Below are 18,782 nucleotides of genomic sequence, written 5' to 3'. Positions count from 1 at the left end.
CCTGTGGAAGAAACCTCAGAAGCAGCAGCTCCACTCACAGCCACCAGAGGGAGTCCATGGACAGAACTCGCCGAAGTACCATTCATGACCACAGGAGGGAGTTCGAAAACAGAATTCACAACACATAGGTACCCCTGAGATAAGGGACAGCCAGGCACCTTATAGTGGCAGGGACAGGTGCGGGTCCCAGTACGCCGTCCTGCCCTTATCGGCGTGACAGCCTCCTTCCATAAGCCTCAAGACGTTGCCTCCTTCTGTAAGCCTCAGGAAATTGCCTCCTTCTGTAAGCCTCAGAACACTGCCTCCTTCTGTAAGCCTCAGAGCACTGCCTCCTTACATAAGCTGCAGGACATTGCCTCCTTCCATAAGCCTCAGAACATTGCCTGCTTCCATAAGCCTCAGAACATTGCCTCCCTCCATAAGCCTCAGGATATTACCTCCTTTCATAAGGCTCAGAACATTGCCTCCTTCCATAAGGTTCAGGATATTACCTCCTTTCATAAGGCTCAGAACATTGCCTCCTTCCATAAGGTTCAGAAAATTACCTCCTTTCATAAGGCTCAGAACATTGCCTCCTTCCATAAGGTTCAGGACATTGCATCCTTCCATAAGCCTCAGGACATTGCCTCCTTCCATAAGCCTCAGGACATTGCCTCCTTCCATACGCCTCAGAACATTGCCTCCTTCCATAAGGCTCAGGACATTGCCTCCTTCCATAAGCCTCAGGATATTACCTCCTTTCATAAGGCTCAGAACATTGCCTCCTTCCATAAGGTTCAGGATATTACCTCCTTTCATAAGGCTCAGAACATTGCCTCCTTCCATAAGGTTCAGGATATTACCTCCTTTCATAAGCCTCAGGACATTGCATCCTTCCATAAGCCTCAGGACATTGCCTCCTTCCATAAGCCTCAGGACATTGCCTCCTTCCATACGCCTCAGAACATTGCCTCCTTCCATAAGGCTCAGGACACTGCCTCCTTCCATAAGCCTCAGGATATTACCTCCTTTCATAAGGCTCAGAACATTGCCTCCTTCCATAAGGTTCAGGATATTACCTCCTTTCATAAGCCTCAGGACATTGCATCCTTCCATAAGCCTCAGGACATTGCCTCCTTCCATAAGCCTCAGGACATTGCCTCCTTCCATACGCCTCAGAACATTGTCTCCTTCCATAAGGCTCAGGACATTGCCTCCTTCCATAAGCCTCAGGATATTACCTCCTTTCATAAGGCTCAGAACATTGCCTCCTTCCATAAGGTTCAGGATATTACCTCCTTTCATAAGGCTCAGAACATTGCCTCCTTCCATAAGGTTCAGGATATTACCTCCTTTCATAAGGCTCAGAACATTGCCTCCTTCCATAAGGTTCAGGACATTGCCTCCTTCCATAAGCCTCAGGACATTGCCTCCTTCCATAAGCCTCAGGACATTGCCTCCTTCCATACGCCTCAGAACATTGCCTCCTTCCATAAGGCTCAGAAGATTGCCTCCTTCCATAAGCCTCAGGACATTGCCTCCTTCCATAAGCCTCAGGACATTGCCTCCTTCCATAAAGCTCAGAACATTGCCTCCTTCCATAAGGCTCAGAAGATTGCCTCCTTCCATAAGCCTCAGGACATTGCCTCCTTCCATAAGCCTCAGGACATTGCCTCCTTCCATAAAGCTCAGAACATTGCCTCCTTCCATAAGGCTCAGAAGATTGCCTCCTTCCATAAGCCTCAGGATATTGCCTCCTTCCATAAGGCTCAGAAGATTGCCTCCTTCCATAAGGCTCAGGACATTGCCTCCTTCCATAAGCCTCAGGACATTGCCTCCTTCCATAAGCCTCAGGACATTGCCTCCTTCCATAAAGCTCAGAACATTGCCTCCTTCCATAAGCCTCAGAACATTGCCTCCTTCCATAAGCCTCAGGACATTGCTTCCTGTCAAACCCCCCTGGATCTGATCTTGATGACTTATCTTATCGGTTAATATGTTGTGACAACACAGGTCACATACCAACACATGAAGCTCTCTCCTGTATCACATCCAAGCCAGATGTAGAGATGCCGATGACCCCTGACATCTTCCTTAATTCGTGTATATGAGTAAAGGCCCCGTCACACATAGCGACGCTTGAGCGATTCCGACAACGATACGACCTGTCAGGGATCGCTCAAGCGTCGCTATGTGGTCGCTGGTGAGATGTCACACAGTGCGATCTCCCCAACGACGCAGCAGCGATGCGGCGAACTGTAGCGACCTGTAGAACGATGCTATTTCATGATGATTCAATGGGACGTCCTGTCAGCGAGGTCGTTGGTAAGCTGTCAAACACAGCGATGTGTGCTACCCAGCGGGACCTCAACGATCAAAAAATGGCCCAGGCCATTCCGACACGACCAGCGATCTCACAGCAGGGGCCTGATCGCTGCTACGTGTCACACATAGCGAGATCGCTACTGAGATCGCTGTTGCGTCACAAAACTTGTGACTTAGCAGCGATCTCGCTAGCGATCTCGCTGTGTGTGACGGGGGCTTAAGTTGTATATATTTCAATTTTAAACACATAAATACAGGAATGACAGAACATTTTGATACAAAATTGCTCCACTTTTTATGTAGACTGATATATTCATCTGAATAAACTTCTAGTGTACAGAATATCCCTATGAGATCAATACTACACGGATACTTTGCCCCAGTGAACGTACCTAGGAGAGTAGACACTTGAATCCTTCCATACTGGACCCCGGACTCGTGGGTAAGGGAGACCTGGTAGGTGGTGTTGGGGGCTAAGTGACTAATCAACGCCATATTATCACCTCCAGATAAAGTCTTCTGTAATGTTCTACTTGGATCCGACACAGGGGAGTATTCCACAATGTAACGGCCCCAGTCTCCAGGGGCCCTGGACCAGGTCACCAAAAAACTTGTCGCTGTTACATTAATGGCCTGAAAATTCCTTGGTTGTACTTGGTCTAAAAAGAAGATGTGATTATCATTACTCAGGGAATCTGTGTAAACTAACACAGGACATGGTATGGGAGGAAGACCATAAATCAGGATAGGTGCCTCAAGAAAAAAAGGGGAGCCTGTATCTAGGTAATTTGGGGGCAAACCAGAATGTTTTTTACAAGGACTATTCATTTTACATTAAAGGGACTCTGTCACCTGAATTTGGCGGGACTGGTTTTGGGTCATATGGGCGGAGTTTTCAGGTGTTTGATTCACCCTTTCCTTACCCGCTGGCTGCATGCTGGCTGCAATATTGGATTGAAGTTCATTCTCTGTCCTCCATAGTACACGCCTGCGCAAAGCAATCTTGCCTTGTGCAGTCGTGTACTATGGAGGACAGAGAATGAACTTCAATCCAATATTGCAGCCTGCATGCAGCCAGCGGGTAAGGAAAGGGTGAATCAAACACCTGAAAACTCCGCCCATATGACCCAAAACCAGTCCCGCCAAATTCAGGTGACAGGTTCCCTTTAAAGTAGTCTCTGTATGGCTTGTAGAGGGCTTCATTGGAAAAACAGGGCAAGGCTTAAAACGTCCCCTGATATATGTGTATACCTTTAAGTACTGTATATATACCTTTTTTGTAGCTCCATTGTACTTTACAGTTTTTTCAGCTTATATTGCTAGAAGTGTACTACTATACAGGAGACTGCCTCTCTGTTGTGCACAGTTTTGTTCCAGTTCCCCCCCCATTTAGGCTTCAGGAAGCAAAAGGAGGGGTTAAAGGACATTGATTGGATGTGATGGTCACCCTGCTGCTTCAGGCCTCACCTACCTGATTGAGTGGAGACCATGATGACTTCAGGAGGAGCAAACGTTGCACTGTGCTCCGGGATCAAGGTGATCTGATAGGTGGTACCTGATTTTAGGCCACTCACAGCCACACTGGTCTCATCTCCATGCACAATTTTCTGTTGTATCATCCCTGGATCAGAAACGGGAATATACTGCAAAACATAGCGCCCTTCGTCTCCAGGCAGCCTAGTCCAGGTTAGGAGAAATCCGGAGCTTGTTATGTCCCAAGCCTGCAAATTTCTTGTATGCGTGTGATCTACTGGGAAAGAACCAAATCATCACATATAAAATATAGTATAAAAACTCAGAAGATTGCAAGTAATATATCTCAGCTAACCAATCAAAACTTTTCAAAATTAAAAACATTTCAGAGGGGACTACATGAGGACAGGGAAGTCTCAAAAAATGAATTTCTTAAACTCTCTCTCAGACCAATTATGTCAACAAAACTAGAACCTGAACTTGTCCCTAAATATCCAAATCTCCGAGAGGAGAAATTGTCATAAACCTAAGGACATTGCCTCCTTCCATAAGTCTCAGGACACTACATCTTTCCATAAGTCTCAGGACACTACATCTTTCCATAAGTCTCAGGACATTGCTTCCTTCAAGCGCGCTTTGAAAACCCATCTCTTCAAACAAGCCTACCACATCAACTACTCAGTAAACTAACTTTGCCTTGTTTCCTCCTTCCAAATATTACTCTGAATCTGCACCCTACTATTCATCTGTCTCCACACCCTCCATGCACACGATAACTGCACTTGATACTTGATTATTGCACTTAAACACACGGCTGATGACCGGATCATGCAGCTTTATATGAAAATCCCTATTTATTATAATTGCCAGACCTGAAATAACAAGCACTTTTCACCTATTGTGTCCCCCCCATTTCCTTGTAGATTGTAAGCTTGCGAGCAGGGATCTCACCCCTAATGTCACTGTTTAAATTGTCTTAACTCGTACCGAATTTATTGTCTGTACATGTACCCGCTTAATTGTAAAGTGCTGCGGAATATGTTGGCCCTATATAAATAAAAATTATTATTATTATTCCTTCCATAAGTCTCAGGACACTACATCTTTCCATAAGTCTCAGGACATTACCTCCTTCCATAAGCTTCCGAACATTGCTTCCTTCCATAAGTCTCAGGACATTGCCTCCTTCCATAAGCTTCCGAACATTGCTTCCTTCCATAAGTCTCAGGACATTGCCTCCTTCAATAAGCCTCAGGACATTGTTTCCTTCCATAAGCTTCAGAACATTGCCTCCTTCCATAAGCCTCAGGACATTGCCTCCTTCCATAAGCTTCCGAACATTGCCTCCTTCCATAAGCTTCCGAACATTGCCTCCTTCCATAAGCTTCCGAACATTGCCTCCTTCCATAAGTCTCAGGACATTACCTCCTTCCACAAGCTTCCGAACATTGCCTCCTTCCATAAGCTTCCGAACATTGCTTCCTTCCATAAGTCTCAGGACATTGCCTCCTTCCATAAGCCTCAGGACATTGTTTCCTTCCATAAGCTTCAGCACATTGCCTCCTTCATAAGTCTCATGACATTGCCTCCTTCCATAAACCTCAGGACATTGTCTCCTTCCATAAGTCTCATGACATTGTCTCCTCCCATAAACCTCAGGACATTGTCTCATTCCATAAGCCTCATGACATTGCCTCCATCCATAAGCCTCAGGACATTTCCTCTTTCTATAAGCCTCAGGACATTGCCTGCTTCCATAAGGCTCATGACATTGTCTCCTCCCATAAAGCCTCAGGACATTGCCTCCTTCCATAAGCTTCAGGACACTGTCTCCTTCCAAAACTTCAAGACATTACCTCCTTCCATAAACCTCAGGACATTGCCTCCATCCATAAGCCTCAGGACATTGCCTCCTTCCATAAACCTCAGTACATTGCCTCCTTCCATAAACCTCAGGACATTGTCTCCTTCCATAAGTCTCATGACATTGTCTCCTCCCATAAAGCCTCAGTACATTGCCTCCTTCCATAAGCCTCAGGACACTGTCTCCTTCCAAAAGCTTCAAGACATTACCTCCTTCCATAAACCTCAGGACATATTCTGATTTTGCATCTAGTAAACCCAATGTTTCTACTAAATCAATAGCTCATAAAGGGTATCTCAGCAAAAGACCCCGATTCTTTATTTTAGGTGTCCTTTGAGCATCACCTCTATTAACCAATACCAATGGCCCTTGAGAAGGAACACTTTCCTTTTTGCCAAACTGTGTCCGTTATGTATTTTGTGGTTCTCATTGAAGGCACTAAATCAGCAAAAAATGCTGGAAAATTTCAGCCCTGAAACTGGCAGAATTGTGATTACAGCTCTGATCTATAATATAGCCTGTAATTTGGCATTAAATGAAGCTGCATTTTGAAGCTCTGCTGAAACTATTTACATTCAGCTACCACTGCAGCTTGTCAAAGTTGATCAACGGGGTCCCGGGTGGTGGGTGTCAAACCCCCATGGATCTGATATTGATGACCTATGCTATGGGTCAATATGTTATGACCGGACAACCCTTTCAAAAACGGTGCCCTAATCTTAAGATATCAGTGTTGATCCGGGGACCCAGTAGCTCCACATTCGGCTTAGATACCACACAAGTGAGAGCATCGGTGTCGGCACATTACCAGTGCGGCATGTGAAGGGGGCTGGCTGACTGACATCTGCAAGACATGTGCTAGCCAGCTTCACTCAATATGCATCAGCTAAGAAAGAGGGGGTCTGGCTTAGATTCTGAAATGAGCAGTCAGCCAGCCCCCTTCACATATAACAGGTCACATACCAACATATGAAGCTCTCTCCTGTATCACATCCAAGCCAGATGTAGAGATGCCGATGACCCCTGACATCTTCCTTAATTCATGTATATGAGTAAGTTGTATATATTTATTTCTATGTTAAACACATGTAAATACAGGAATGACAGAACATTTTGTTACAATGTTGCTCCACTTTTTATGTAAACTAATTATGTATTCAGCTGAATAAACCTTTATTACCAGAATATCCCCATGAGATCAATACTACACGGATACTTCACCCCAGTGAACTTACCTAGGAGAGTAGACACTTGAATCCTTCCATACTGGACCCCGGACTCGTGGGTAAGGGAGACCTGGTAGGTGGTGTTGGGGGCTAAGTTACTGATCAACGCCATATTATCACCTCCAGATAAAGTCTTCTGTAATGTTCCACTTGGATCCGACACAGGGGAGTATTCCACAATGCAACGGCCCCAGTCTCCAGCGGCCCTGGACCAGGTCACCAAAAAACTTGTCGCTGTTACATTAATGGCCTGAAAATTCCTTGGATGCACTTGTTCTAAAAAGAAGATGTGATTATCATTACTCAGGGAATCTGTGTAAACTAACACAGGACATGGTATGGGAGGAAGACCATAAATCAGGATGGGTGCCTCAAGAAAAAAATGGGAGCCTGTATCTAGGTAATTTGGGGGCAAACCAGAATGTTTTTCACAAGGACTATTCATTTTACATTAAAGTGGTCTCTTTATGGCTATAGGGGCTAATTATGTCCCCTGAATTATGTGTATACAGTTAGGGCCAGAAATATTTGGACAGTGACACAATTTTCGCGAGTTGGGCTCTGCATGCCACCACATTGGATTTGAAATGAAACCTCTACAACAGAATTCAAGTGCAGATTGTAACGTTTAATTTGAAGGGTTGAACAAAAATATCTGATAGAAAATGTAGGAATTGTACACATTTCTTTACAAACACTCCACATTTTAGGAGGTCAAAAGTAATTGGACAAATAAACATAACCCAAACAAAATATTTTTATTTTCAATATTTTGTTGCAAATCCTTTGGAGGCAATCACTGCCTTAAGTCTAGAACCCATGGACATCACCAAACGCTGGGTTTCCTCCTTCTTAATGCTTTGCCAGGCCTTTACAGCCACAGCCTTCAGGTCTTGCTTGTTTGTGGGTCTTTCCGTCTTAAGTCTGGATTTCAGCAAGTGAAATGCATGCTCAATTGGGTTTAGATCTGGAGATTGACTTGGCCATTGCAGAATGTTCCACTTTTTGGCACTCATGAACTCCTGGGTAGCTTTGGCTGTATGCTTGGGGTCATTGTCCATCTGTACTATGAAGCGCCGTCCAATCAACTTTGCAGCATTTGGCTGAATCTGGGCTGAAAGTATATCCTGGTACACTTCAGAATTCATCCGGCTACTCTTGTCTGCTCTTATGTCATCAATAAACACAAGTGACCCAGTGCCATTGAAAGCCATGTATGCCCATGCCATCACGTTGCCTCCACCATGTTTTACAGAGGATGTGGTGTGCCTTGGATCATGTGCCGTTCCCTTTCTTCTCCAAACTTTTTTCTTCCCATCATTCTGGTACAGGTTGATCTTTGTCTCATCTGTCCATAGAATACTTTTCCAGAGCTGAGCTGGCTTCTTGAGGTGTTTTTCTGCAAATATAACTCTGGCCTGTCTATTTTTGGTATTGATGAATGGTTTGCATCTAGATGTGAACCCTTTGTATTTACTGTCATGGAGTCTTCTCTTTACTGTTGACTTAGAGACAGATACACTACTTCACTGAGAGTGTTCTGGACTTCAGTTGATGTTGTGAACGGGTTCTTCTTCACCAAATTAAGTATGCGGCGATCATCCACCACTGTTGTCATCCGTGGACGCCCAGGCCTTTTTGAGTTCCCAAGCTCACCAGTCAATTCCTTTTTTCTCAGAATGTACCCAACTGTTGATTTTGCTACTCCAAGCATGTCTGCTATCTCTCTGATGGATTTTTTATTTTTTTTCAGCCTCAGGATGTTCTGCTTCACCTCAATTGAGAGTTCCTTTGACCGCATGTTGTCTGCTCACAGCAACAGCTTCCAAATGCAAAACCACACACCTGGAATCCACCCCTGACCTTTTAACTACTTCATTGATTACAGGTTAACGAGGGAGACGCCTTCAGAGTTAATTGCAGCCCTTAGAGTCCATTGTCCAATTACTTTTGGTCCCTTGAAAAAGAGGACGCTATGCATTACAGAGCTATGATTCCTAAACCCTTTCTCCGATTTGGATGTGGAAACTATCATATTGCAGCTGGGAGTGTGCACTTTCAGCCCATATTATATATATAATTGTATTTCTGAACATGTTTTTGTAAACAGCTAAAATAACAAAACTTGTGTCACTGTCCAAATATTTCTGGCCCTAACTGTATATACTTTTACATACTGTATATATACCTTTTATAGCTCCATTGTAATTTACTTTACAGTTTTTTCAGATTAGATTGCTGCAAATGTACTACTATACAGGAGACTGCCTCTCTGTTGTGCACAGCTTTGCTTCAGATCTCTCCCACTTAGGCTACAGGATGCAAAAGGAGAGGTTAAAGGACACTGATTGGATGTGATGGTCACCCTGCTGCTTCAGGCCTCACCTACCTGATTGAGTGGAGACCATGATGACTTCAGGAGGAGCAAACGTTGCACTGTGCTCCGGGATCAATGTGATCTGATAGGTGGTACCTGATTTTAGGCCACTCACAGACACACTGGTCTCATCTCCATGCACAATTTTCTGTTGTGTCATCCCTGGATCAGAAACGGGAATATACTGCAAAACATAGGGCCCTTCGTCTCCAGGCAGCCTAGTCCAGGTTAGGAGAAATCCGGAGCTTGTGATGTCCCGAGCCTGCAAATTTCTTGTATGTGTGTGATCTATTGGGAAAGAACCAAATCATCACATATAAAATTAGATTATAAAAACTCATATAACATGACAAGTAAAATATCTCAGCTAAACAAGCAAAACTGTTCAAAATTAAACAACATTTTCAGTGGGGACTACATGAGGACAGGGAGGTCCCAAAACACAAATTTTATTTTCCAATGCACTCTGTCAGACCAATTATTTCAACACAACATGGGCCTGAACATGTCCCTAAACATCCAATTTCTGAAATGAGAGATTGTCATAAGCTCTGGGACATTACCTCCTTCCATAAGCCTCGTAACATTACCTCCTTCCATAAGCCTCATGACATTGCTTCCCTCTATAAGCCTCAAGACATTACCTCCTTCCATGAGCCTCAAGACATTACCTCATTCCATAAGCCTCATAACATTACCTCCTTCCATAAACCTCATAACATTACCTCCTTCCATAAGCCTCATAACATTACCTCCTTCCATGAGCCTCAAGACATTGCCTCCTTCCATGAGCCTCAAGACATTGCCTCCTTCCATAAGCCTCACAACATTACCTCCTTCCATAAGCCTCACAACATTACCTCCTTCCATAAGCCTCACAACATTACCTCCTTCCATAAGCCTCATGACATTACCTTCTTCCATAAGCCTCAAGACATTGCCTCCTTCCATGAGCCTCAAGACATTGCCTCCTTTCATAAGCCTCATGACATTACCTCCTTCCATAAGCCTCATGATATTACCTCCTTCCATAAGCCTCAAGACATTGCCTCCTCCCATAAGCCTCATGACATTGCCTCCTTCCATAAGCCTTATGACATTGCCTCCTTCCATAAGCCTCATGACATTACCTCCTTCCATAAGCCTCAGGACATTGCCTCCTTTCATAAGCCTCATAACATTACCTCCTTCCATGAGCCTCAAGACATTGCCTCCTTCCATAGGCCTCATGACATTGCCACCTTCCATAAGCCTCAGGACTTTGCCTCCTTCCATAAGCCTCATGACATTGCCTCCTTCCATAAGCCTCATGACATTGCCTCCTTCCATAGGCCTCATGACATTGCCACCTTCCATAAGCCTCAGGACTTTGCCTCCTTCCATAAGCCTCATGACATTGCCTCCTTCCATAAGCCTCATGACATTGCCTCCTTCCATAAGCCTCATGACATTGCCTCCTTCCATAAGCCTCATGACATTGCCTCCTTCCATAAGCCTCAGGACATTGCCTCCTAAGATAAACCTCATGACATTGCCTCCTTCCATAAGCCTCATGACATTGCCTCCTTCCATAAGCCTCATGACATTGCCTCCTTCCATAAGCCTCAGGACATTGCCTCCTTCCATAAGCCTCAGGACATTGCCTCCTTCCATAAGCTTCATGGCATTGCCTCCTTCCATAAGCCTCAGGACATTGCCTCCTAACATAAGCCTCATGACATTGCCTCCTTCCATAAACCTCATGACATTGCCTCCTTCCATAAACCTCATGACATTACCGCCTTCCATAAGCCTCAGGACATTACCTCCTTCCATATGGCCCAGAACATAAGTCCATTGAGATCAATTTCACAAGTTTGCTGTTGCTTGGTATGATTATATGGATGAGAACCATCCAGTATCTCGAAATACACTTACATGGGGTAACCCAAGCAGTCTAATGCCTTTACCAATGGTTGGATCAGCAGTTTCTAGGGCATTCCTCGCCACTGCGTGCTGTATTTTTTCAGGCTCTTATTAATAATGATTGAGAAAAGACGTCCTACCTGGTAGAGTGGAGACCGGGAGCGTCTGTGATTGTGAAGCCTCCAGTTTGGATTCAGGAATGAACGTGACCAGGTAGGTAGTGTTTGGTATTAGCCCACTGACCATTGCGCTGGTCTGGTCTCCATACAATGTCTTCCTTGTCTTTCTCCTTGGATAAGACAGTAAAGCATAATCCAGAAAGTAACGTCCCATATCACCTATCAACCTGGACCAGGAGGCATTAAAACTGGTGGATGTGATGCCTAAAATTTGTAGATTTCTTTCTTGGATATAATCTGTAGAACAAAGGTTAGAAATAAAGAGATTAGTGTGATAGATTGTGATCGGCTGGTTGGCTTGGAGAGATTAGTCGGATTACCAGGGCCGGCTACAGGTTTATGTGGGCTCTTAACCAACAGCGTCCCATTGGGCCCCTCGGTGCTGTCGATTTTCCCTCTTCACCTTCCAAGAGCTATAACTTTTTTTTTATTTTTAAGTCAATAGAGGGTTTGTTGTTTAAGTGGCTCACACTGTAATTTTTATAATTACTATTTTGGAATCTATACAACTTTCCGATCTCTTTTTATTCCATTTTTGGGAGGTGAAGTGACCATAAAGCTAATTCTGCCATTATTTTTTTTTGGGGGGGAGGGGGTGCAAAGTCCAAGGTTGCACTAAGACTATTTCCCACAGATGATACAACTTAAAGGGTTCTGTCCTTGTGGAAGGTCTCATTTAACAACAACATGCTCCACTATAATGGCACAAAGGAGAACAGCAATAGTAATAGTGAAGCAGAAGACACACCTGGGAGCGTGGACACTTGGATTGTTTCGGGCTGCATATTGGGGTCACTGGAGTCCGGTAGGAGTGTGACCTGGTAGGTGGCATTTGGGGCTAAAGTACTAAGGACCACACTAGTCTCCCCCACCGATGTCATCTTCTGTAGCTTGCTTTTTGGGTCAGACAGCGATGAATACTCCACGACATACACCCCTGTATCCCCAGATAACTTTGTCCAACTCAACACAAATCCTGTAGTCGTTATATCCAGGGCTTCCAGATTCCTCTCTTCTTTCACCTCTAAAATAAGAAAAAGTTCTTATATATGTTGCAAATCCAAAGCTTTCTAATAAATTAATAACTTACAACAGAGGTCATCTCATCCAAAGACCCCAATTACTTATGTCAGGTGTCCCATGCTCATCACTGCTATTAACGAAAGTGAATAACCCATGAGAAAGAAGATCTTCCACTCTGGCAAACTGTCCTTTATGTATTCAATGGGTGTAATTAATAATGGTTAATATAGGAAAACACTCCAATTGTGTCACAGTTACTAATGAGGCACCACAGGGGTCAGTGTTGTGAATTCTGTGGCTGAGTTCACTTCTGTGGTCACAAGTGGTATTGCAGTCTCTGGGCTTCCTCCCTCAGGTGTTTTGGTGAGCTCGTTGGCTGCCTTGCTATTTAGCTCCACCTGAGTCTGTCTTCCTTGCTCCTTGTCAATGTTCCAGTGTTGGATCTGAGCTACTGCATCTTTCCTTGGGCCTGCTGCTCTGCTAGATAAGTGCTTCTAGTTTGTTTTCTGTTTTTTCTGTCCAGCTTGCTATTAACTTTTGCTGGAAGCTCTGAGAAGCAAAGGGGTGCACCGCCGTGCTGTTAGTTCGGCACGGTGGGTCTTTTTGCCCCTTTGCGTGGTTTTCGTTTTAGGGTTTTTTGTAGACTGCATAGTTCTCTTTGCTATCCTCGCTCTGTCTAGAATATCGGGCCTCACTTTGCTGAATCTATTTCATTCCTACGTTTGTCTTTTCATCTTGCTAACAGTCATTATATGTGGGGGGCTGCCTATTCCTTTGGGGTATTTCTCTGAGGTAAGTCAGGCTTGTATTTCTATCTTCAGGCTAGTCAGCTCCTCAGGCAGTGCCGAGTTGCATAGGTAGTGATAGGCGCAATCCACTGCTGCTTATAGTTGTGTGAGGATAGATCAGGTACTGCAGTCTACAGAGATTCCACGTCTCAGAGCTCGTCCTATTGTTTTTGGTTATTGCCAGATCTCTGTATGTGCGCTGATTACTGCACGCTGTGTTGCCTGATTGCCAGCCATAACAGTACAAGGAGCCACACCAATGATTCCCAATAGAGGGAAAAAAGAAATCCTGACATCATTTTTTTTTCTTAGCTCTGTCTTCAGTCTTTTTTTTCCCCTAGACATTAGAGTGCTTCAGGACACAGCTGTGGACATGGATATTCAGGCTCTGTGCTCCTCAATGGATAATCTCGTTGTAAATGTACAAAAGATTCAAGATACTATTGATCAGAAATCGATGCTAGAACCAAGAATTCCGATTCCTGATTTGTTTTTTGGTGACAGAACTAAGTTCCTGAGCTTCAGAAATAATTGTAAGCTATTTTTGGCCTTGAAACCTCATTCTTCTGGTAATCCTATTCAACAGGTTTTGATTATTATTTCTTTTTTGCGCGGCGACCCACAGGACTGGGCGTTTTCTCTTGCACCAGGAGATTCTGCATTGAGTAATGTTGATGCATTTTTCCAGGCGCTGGGATTGCTTTACGATGAGCCTAATTCAGTGGATCAGGCTGAGAAAAATCTGCTGGCTTTATGCCAGGGTCAGGATGATGTAGAAGTATATTGTCAGAAATTTAGGAAGTGGTCAGTACTCACTCTGTGGAATGAATCTGCACTAGCGGCTTTGTTCAGAAAGGGTCTCTCTGAAGCTCTTAAGGATGTAATGGTGGGATTTCCTATGCCTGCTGGTTTGAATGAGTCTATGTCCTTGGCCATTCAGATCGGTCGTCGCTTGCGCGAGCGTAAATCTGTGCACCATTTGGCGGTATTGTCTGAGAGTAAACCTAAGCCTATGCAGTGCGACAGGACTATGACTAAAGTAGAACGGCAAGAACACAGACGTCTGAACAGACTGTGTTTCTATTGTGGTGATTCTACTCATGCTATTTCTAATTGTCCTAAACGCACTAGGCGGTTCGATAGCTCTGCCGTTATTGGTACTGTACAGTCCAAATTCCTTTTGTCCATTACCTTAATGTGCTCTTTGTCATCGTATTCTGTCATGGCGTTTGTGGATTCAGGCGCTGCCCTGAATCTGATGGATTTGGATTATGCTAAACGTTGTGGATTTTTCTTGGAGCCTTTGCGGTGTCCTATCCCGTTGAGAGGAATTGATGCTACACCTTTGGCCAAGAATAAGCCTCAGTACTGGGCCCAGCTGACCATGTGCATGGCTCCTGCACATCAGGAAGTTATTCGCTTTCTGGTACTGCATAATTTGCATGATGTGGTCGTGTTGGGGTTGCCATGGCTACAAACCCATAATCCAGTATTGGATTGGAACTCTATGTCGGTAACCAGCTGGGGTTGTCAGGGAGTACATGGTGATGTTCCATTTTTGTCTATTTCCTCATCCATTCCTTCTGACATCCCAGAGTTCTTGTCGGACTTTCAGGATGTATTTGAAGAGTCCAAGTCTGATGCCCTACCTCCGCATAGGAATTGTGATTGTGCTATCGATTTGATTCCTGGTAGTAAATTCCCTAAGGGTCGTTTATTTAATTTGTCCGTACCTGAACACACCGCTATGCGCAGTTATGTGAAGGAGTCCCTGGAGAAGGGACATATTCGCCCATCGTCGTCACCATTGGGAGCAGGGTTCTTTTTTGTAGCCAAGAAGGATGGTTCGCTAAGACCGTGTATTGATTACCGCCTTCTTAATAAGATCACTGTTAAGTTTCAGTATTCCTTGCCATTGATTTCTGACTTGTTTGCTCGGATTAAGGGGGCTAGTTGGTTTACTAAGATTGATCTTCGTGGTGCGTATAATCTGGTGAGAATCAGGCAGGGAGATGAATGGAAAACGGCATTTAATACGCCCGAGGGTCATTTTGAGTATCTGGTGATGCCGTTCGGACTTGCCAATGCTCCATCTGTTTTTCAGTCTTTTATGCATGACATTTTCCGTGAGTATCTGGATAAATTCTTGATTGTTTACTTGGATGACATTTTGATCTTCTCAGATGATTGGGAGTCTCATGTGAAGCAAGTCAGAATGGTTTTCCAGGTACTGCGTGCTAATTCCTTGTTCGTGAAGGGATCAAAGTGTCTCTTCGGTGTGCAGAAAGTTTCATTTTTGGGGTTCATCTTTTCCCCTTCTACTATCGAGATGGATCCGGTTAAGGTTCAGGCCATCCAGGATTGGACTCAGCCGACATCTCTAAAAAGTCTGCAGAAATTCCTGGGCTTTGCTAATTTTTATCGTCGCTTCATCTGTAATTTTTCTAGCATTGCCAGACCATTGACCGATTTGACCAAGAAGGGTGCTGATTTGGTTAATTGGTCTTCTGCTGCCGTGGAAGCTTTTCAGGAGTTGAAGCGTCGTTTTTGCTGTGCCCCTGTGTTGTGTCAACCTGATGTTTCTCTTCCGTTCCAGGTCGAGGTTGATGCTTCCGAGATTGGTGCAGGGGCGGTTTTGTCACAGAGAGGTTCTGGTTGCTCAGTGTTCAAACCATGTGCTTTCTTTTCCAGGAAATTTTCTGCTGCTGAGCGTAATTATGATGTGGGCAACCGAGAGTTGCTGGCCATGAAGTGGGCATTCGAGGAGTGGCGTCATTGGCTTGAGGGTGCTAAGCATCGCGTGGTGGTTTTGACTGATCATAAGAACCTTACTTATCTTGAGTCTGCCAAGCGCTTGAATCCTAGACAGGCCCGTTGGTCGTTATTTTTTGCTCGTTTTGATTTTGTGATTTCATACCTTCCGGGCTCTAAAAATGTGAAGGCGGATGCTCTGTCTAGGAGTTTTGTGCCCGACTCTCCGGGGTTATCTGAGCCGGCGAGTATCCTCAAGGAAGGAGTCATTGTGTCTGCCATCTCCCCTGATTTGCGGAGAGTGTTGCAGAAATTTCAGGCTAATAAACCTGATCGTTGTCCGGCCGAGAAACTGTTCGTCCCTGATAGGTGGACTAGTAAAGTTATCTCTGAACTTCATTGTTCGGTGCTGGCCGGTCATCCAGGAATCTTTGGTACCAGGAAGTTGGTTGCTAGATCCTTCTGGTGGCCGTCTCTGTCACGGGATGTGCGTGCTTTTGTGCAGTCCTGTGGAATTTGTGCTAGGGCTAAGCCCTGCTGTTCACGTGCCAGTGGGTTGCTTTTGCCCTTGCCGGTCCCGAAGAGGCCTTGGACACATATTTCGATGGATTTCATTTCTGACCTTCCCGTTTCTCAAAAAATGTCGGTCATTTGGGTGGTCTGTGATCGCTTTTCTAAAATGGTCCATCTGGTGCCCTTGGTTAAATTGCCTTCCTCCTCTGATTTGGTGCCTTTGTTCTTCCAGCATGTGGTTCGTTTACATGGCATTCCTGAGAATATTGTTTCTGACAGAGGTTCCCAGTTTGTCTCGAGGTTCTGGCGAGCCTTTTGTGGTAGGATGGGCATTGACCTATCTTTCTCCTCGGCCTTCCATCCTCAGACTAATGGCCAGACCGAACGAACCAATCAGACCTTGGAAACATATCTGAGATGTTTTGTTTCCGCTGACCAGGATGATTGGGTGTCATTTTTGCCGTTGGCTGAGTTCGCCCTTAATAATCGGGCCAGCTCGGCTACCTTGGTCTCTCCATTTTTCTGCAATTCTGGGTTCCATCCTCGTTTCTCTTCAGGACAGGTTGAGTCTTCGGACTGTCCTGGTGTGGATTCTGTGGTGGACAGGTTGCAGCAGATCTGGACTCAGGTAGTGGACAATTTGACCTTGTCCCAGGAGAAGGCTCAGCTTTTCGCTAATCGCAGACGCCGTGTGGGACCCCGACTTCATGTTGGGGATCTGGTTTGGTTATCTTCTCGTCATATTCCTATGAAGGTTTCCTCTCCTAAATTTAAACCTCGTTTTATTGGTCCGTATAGGATTTCTGAGATTCTCAATCCGGTGTCTTTTCGTCTGACCCTCCCAGACTCCTTTTCCATACATAATGTATTCCATAGGTCGTTGTTGAGGAGATACGTGGCACCTATGGTTCCATCTGTGGAGCCTCCTGCCCCTGTTTTGGTAGAGGGGGAATTGGAGTATATTGTGGAGAAGATTTTGGATTCTCGTGTCTCTAGACGGAAACTCCAGTATCTGGTCAAATGGAAGGGTTATGCTCAGGAAGATAATTCCTGGGTTTTTGCCTCTGATGTCCATGCCCCAGATCTTGTTCGTGCCTTTCATGTGGCTCATCCTGGTCGGCCTGGGGGTTCTGGTGAGGGTTCGGTGACCCCTCCTCAAGGGGGGGGTACTGTTGTGAATTCTGTGGCTGAGTTCACTTCTGTGGTCACAAGTGGTATTGCAGTCTCTGGGCTTCCTCCCTCAGGTGTTTTGGTGAGCTCGTTGGCTGCCTTGCTATTTAGCTCCACCTGAGTCTGTCTTCCTTGCTCCTTGTCAATGTTCCAGTGTTGGATCTGAGCTACTGCATCTTTCCTTGGGCCTGCTGCTCTGCTAGATAAGTACTTCTAGTTGTTCTCTGTTTTTTCTGTCCAGCTTGCTATTAACTTTTGCTGGAAGCTCTGAGAAGCAAAGGGGTGCACCGCCGTGCTGTTAGTTCGGCACGGTGGGTCTTTTTGCCCCTTTGCGTGGTTTTCGTTTTAGGGTTTTTTGTAGACTGCATAGTTCTCTTTGCTATCCTCGCTCTGTCTAGAATATCGGGCCTCACTTTGCTGAATCTATTTCATTCCTACGTTTGTCTTTTCATCTTGCTAACAGTCATTATATGTGGGGGGCTGCCTATTCCTTTGGGGTATTTCTCTGAGGTAAGTCAGGCTTGTATTTCTATCTTCAGGCTAGTCAGCTCCTCAGGCAGTGCCGAGTTGCATAGGTAGTGATAGGCGCAATCCACTGCTGCTTATAGTTGTGTGAGGATAGATCAGGTACTGCAGTCTACAGAGATTCCACGTCTCAGAGCTCGTCCTATTGTTTTTGGTTATTGCCAGATCTCTGTATGTGCGCTGATTACTGCACGCTGTGTTGCCTGATTGCCAGCCCTAACAGGTCAGTATTGGGCCCTCTCAATTTTAATATTTTTAATAATTACATTGCTGGGGGTTTATGGTGTAGAAACAACATTGAGGAGGATAACTTAACACCTTAAAAAGCCAGGAATTTTTCATTTTTGCTCTTTCATCTTTTCTTTCCCTACCATGAGCTATGGGTTTTTTATTTTTCCATCAACATAGTTGTATCAGGGCTTGTTTATTTCAAGGATGAGTTTTATATTTGAATGACACCATTCATTGTTTTTTGTATTGTATTTGTATTGAAATATGGGAAAACAAATCCGAGTGGGGGGAAATAAACCAACTACCGTACTTAATTATTTTCTTACTGTACGAGCAGTGAGACTATGGATTCTTTATGGTACGAGCAGTGAGACTGTGGTTTCTTTACTGTACGAAGAGTAAGATTATGGATTCTTCAGTGTATGTGCAGTGAGACTATGGACTTCTTTGCCA

General features: G+C 44.7%; 1 protein-coding gene across 5 annotated transcripts in view; it reads right to left on the bottom strand.

Moving 5' to 3' along the window:
* Nucleotides 1-18,782, bottom strand: part of VWA1 (von Willebrand factor A domain containing 1) — a 95,095-nt gene that overhangs the window by 15,665 nt on the left and 60,648 nt on the right. The window contains exons 4-9 of one of the 5 annotated variants that reach the window (XM_069741218.1): nucleotides 12,077-12,352; nucleotides 11,290-11,565; nucleotides 9,257-9,532; nucleotides 6,877-7,143; nucleotides 3,776-4,051; nucleotides 2,697-2,963 (exon numbers count right to left, since the gene is read on the bottom strand). In XM_069741218.1, coding sequence (XP_069597319.1) covers nucleotides 2,697-2,963; nucleotides 3,776-4,051; nucleotides 6,877-7,143; nucleotides 9,257-9,532; nucleotides 11,290-11,565; nucleotides 12,077-12,352 — 1,638 coding nt within the window. Of the gene's footprint in view, nucleotides 1-2,696; nucleotides 2,964-3,775; nucleotides 4,055-6,876; nucleotides 7,144-9,256; nucleotides 9,536-11,289; nucleotides 11,566-12,076; nucleotides 12,353-18,782 lie in introns of all 5 variants that reach the window. The other 4 variants (XM_069741215.1, XM_069741217.1, XM_069741216.1 and 1 more) reach the window with 4 other exon arrangements.

This window comes from Ranitomeya imitator, chromosome 10 (genome assembly GCF_032444005.1).
Source record: "Ranitomeya imitator isolate aRanImi1 chromosome 10, aRanImi1.pri, whole genome shotgun sequence".
In the NCBI taxonomy this organism is placed as follows: Eukaryota; Metazoa; Chordata; class Amphibia; order Anura; family Dendrobatidae; genus Ranitomeya; species Ranitomeya imitator.
This window is presented reverse-complemented; position numbering and strand designations above follow the sequence as displayed.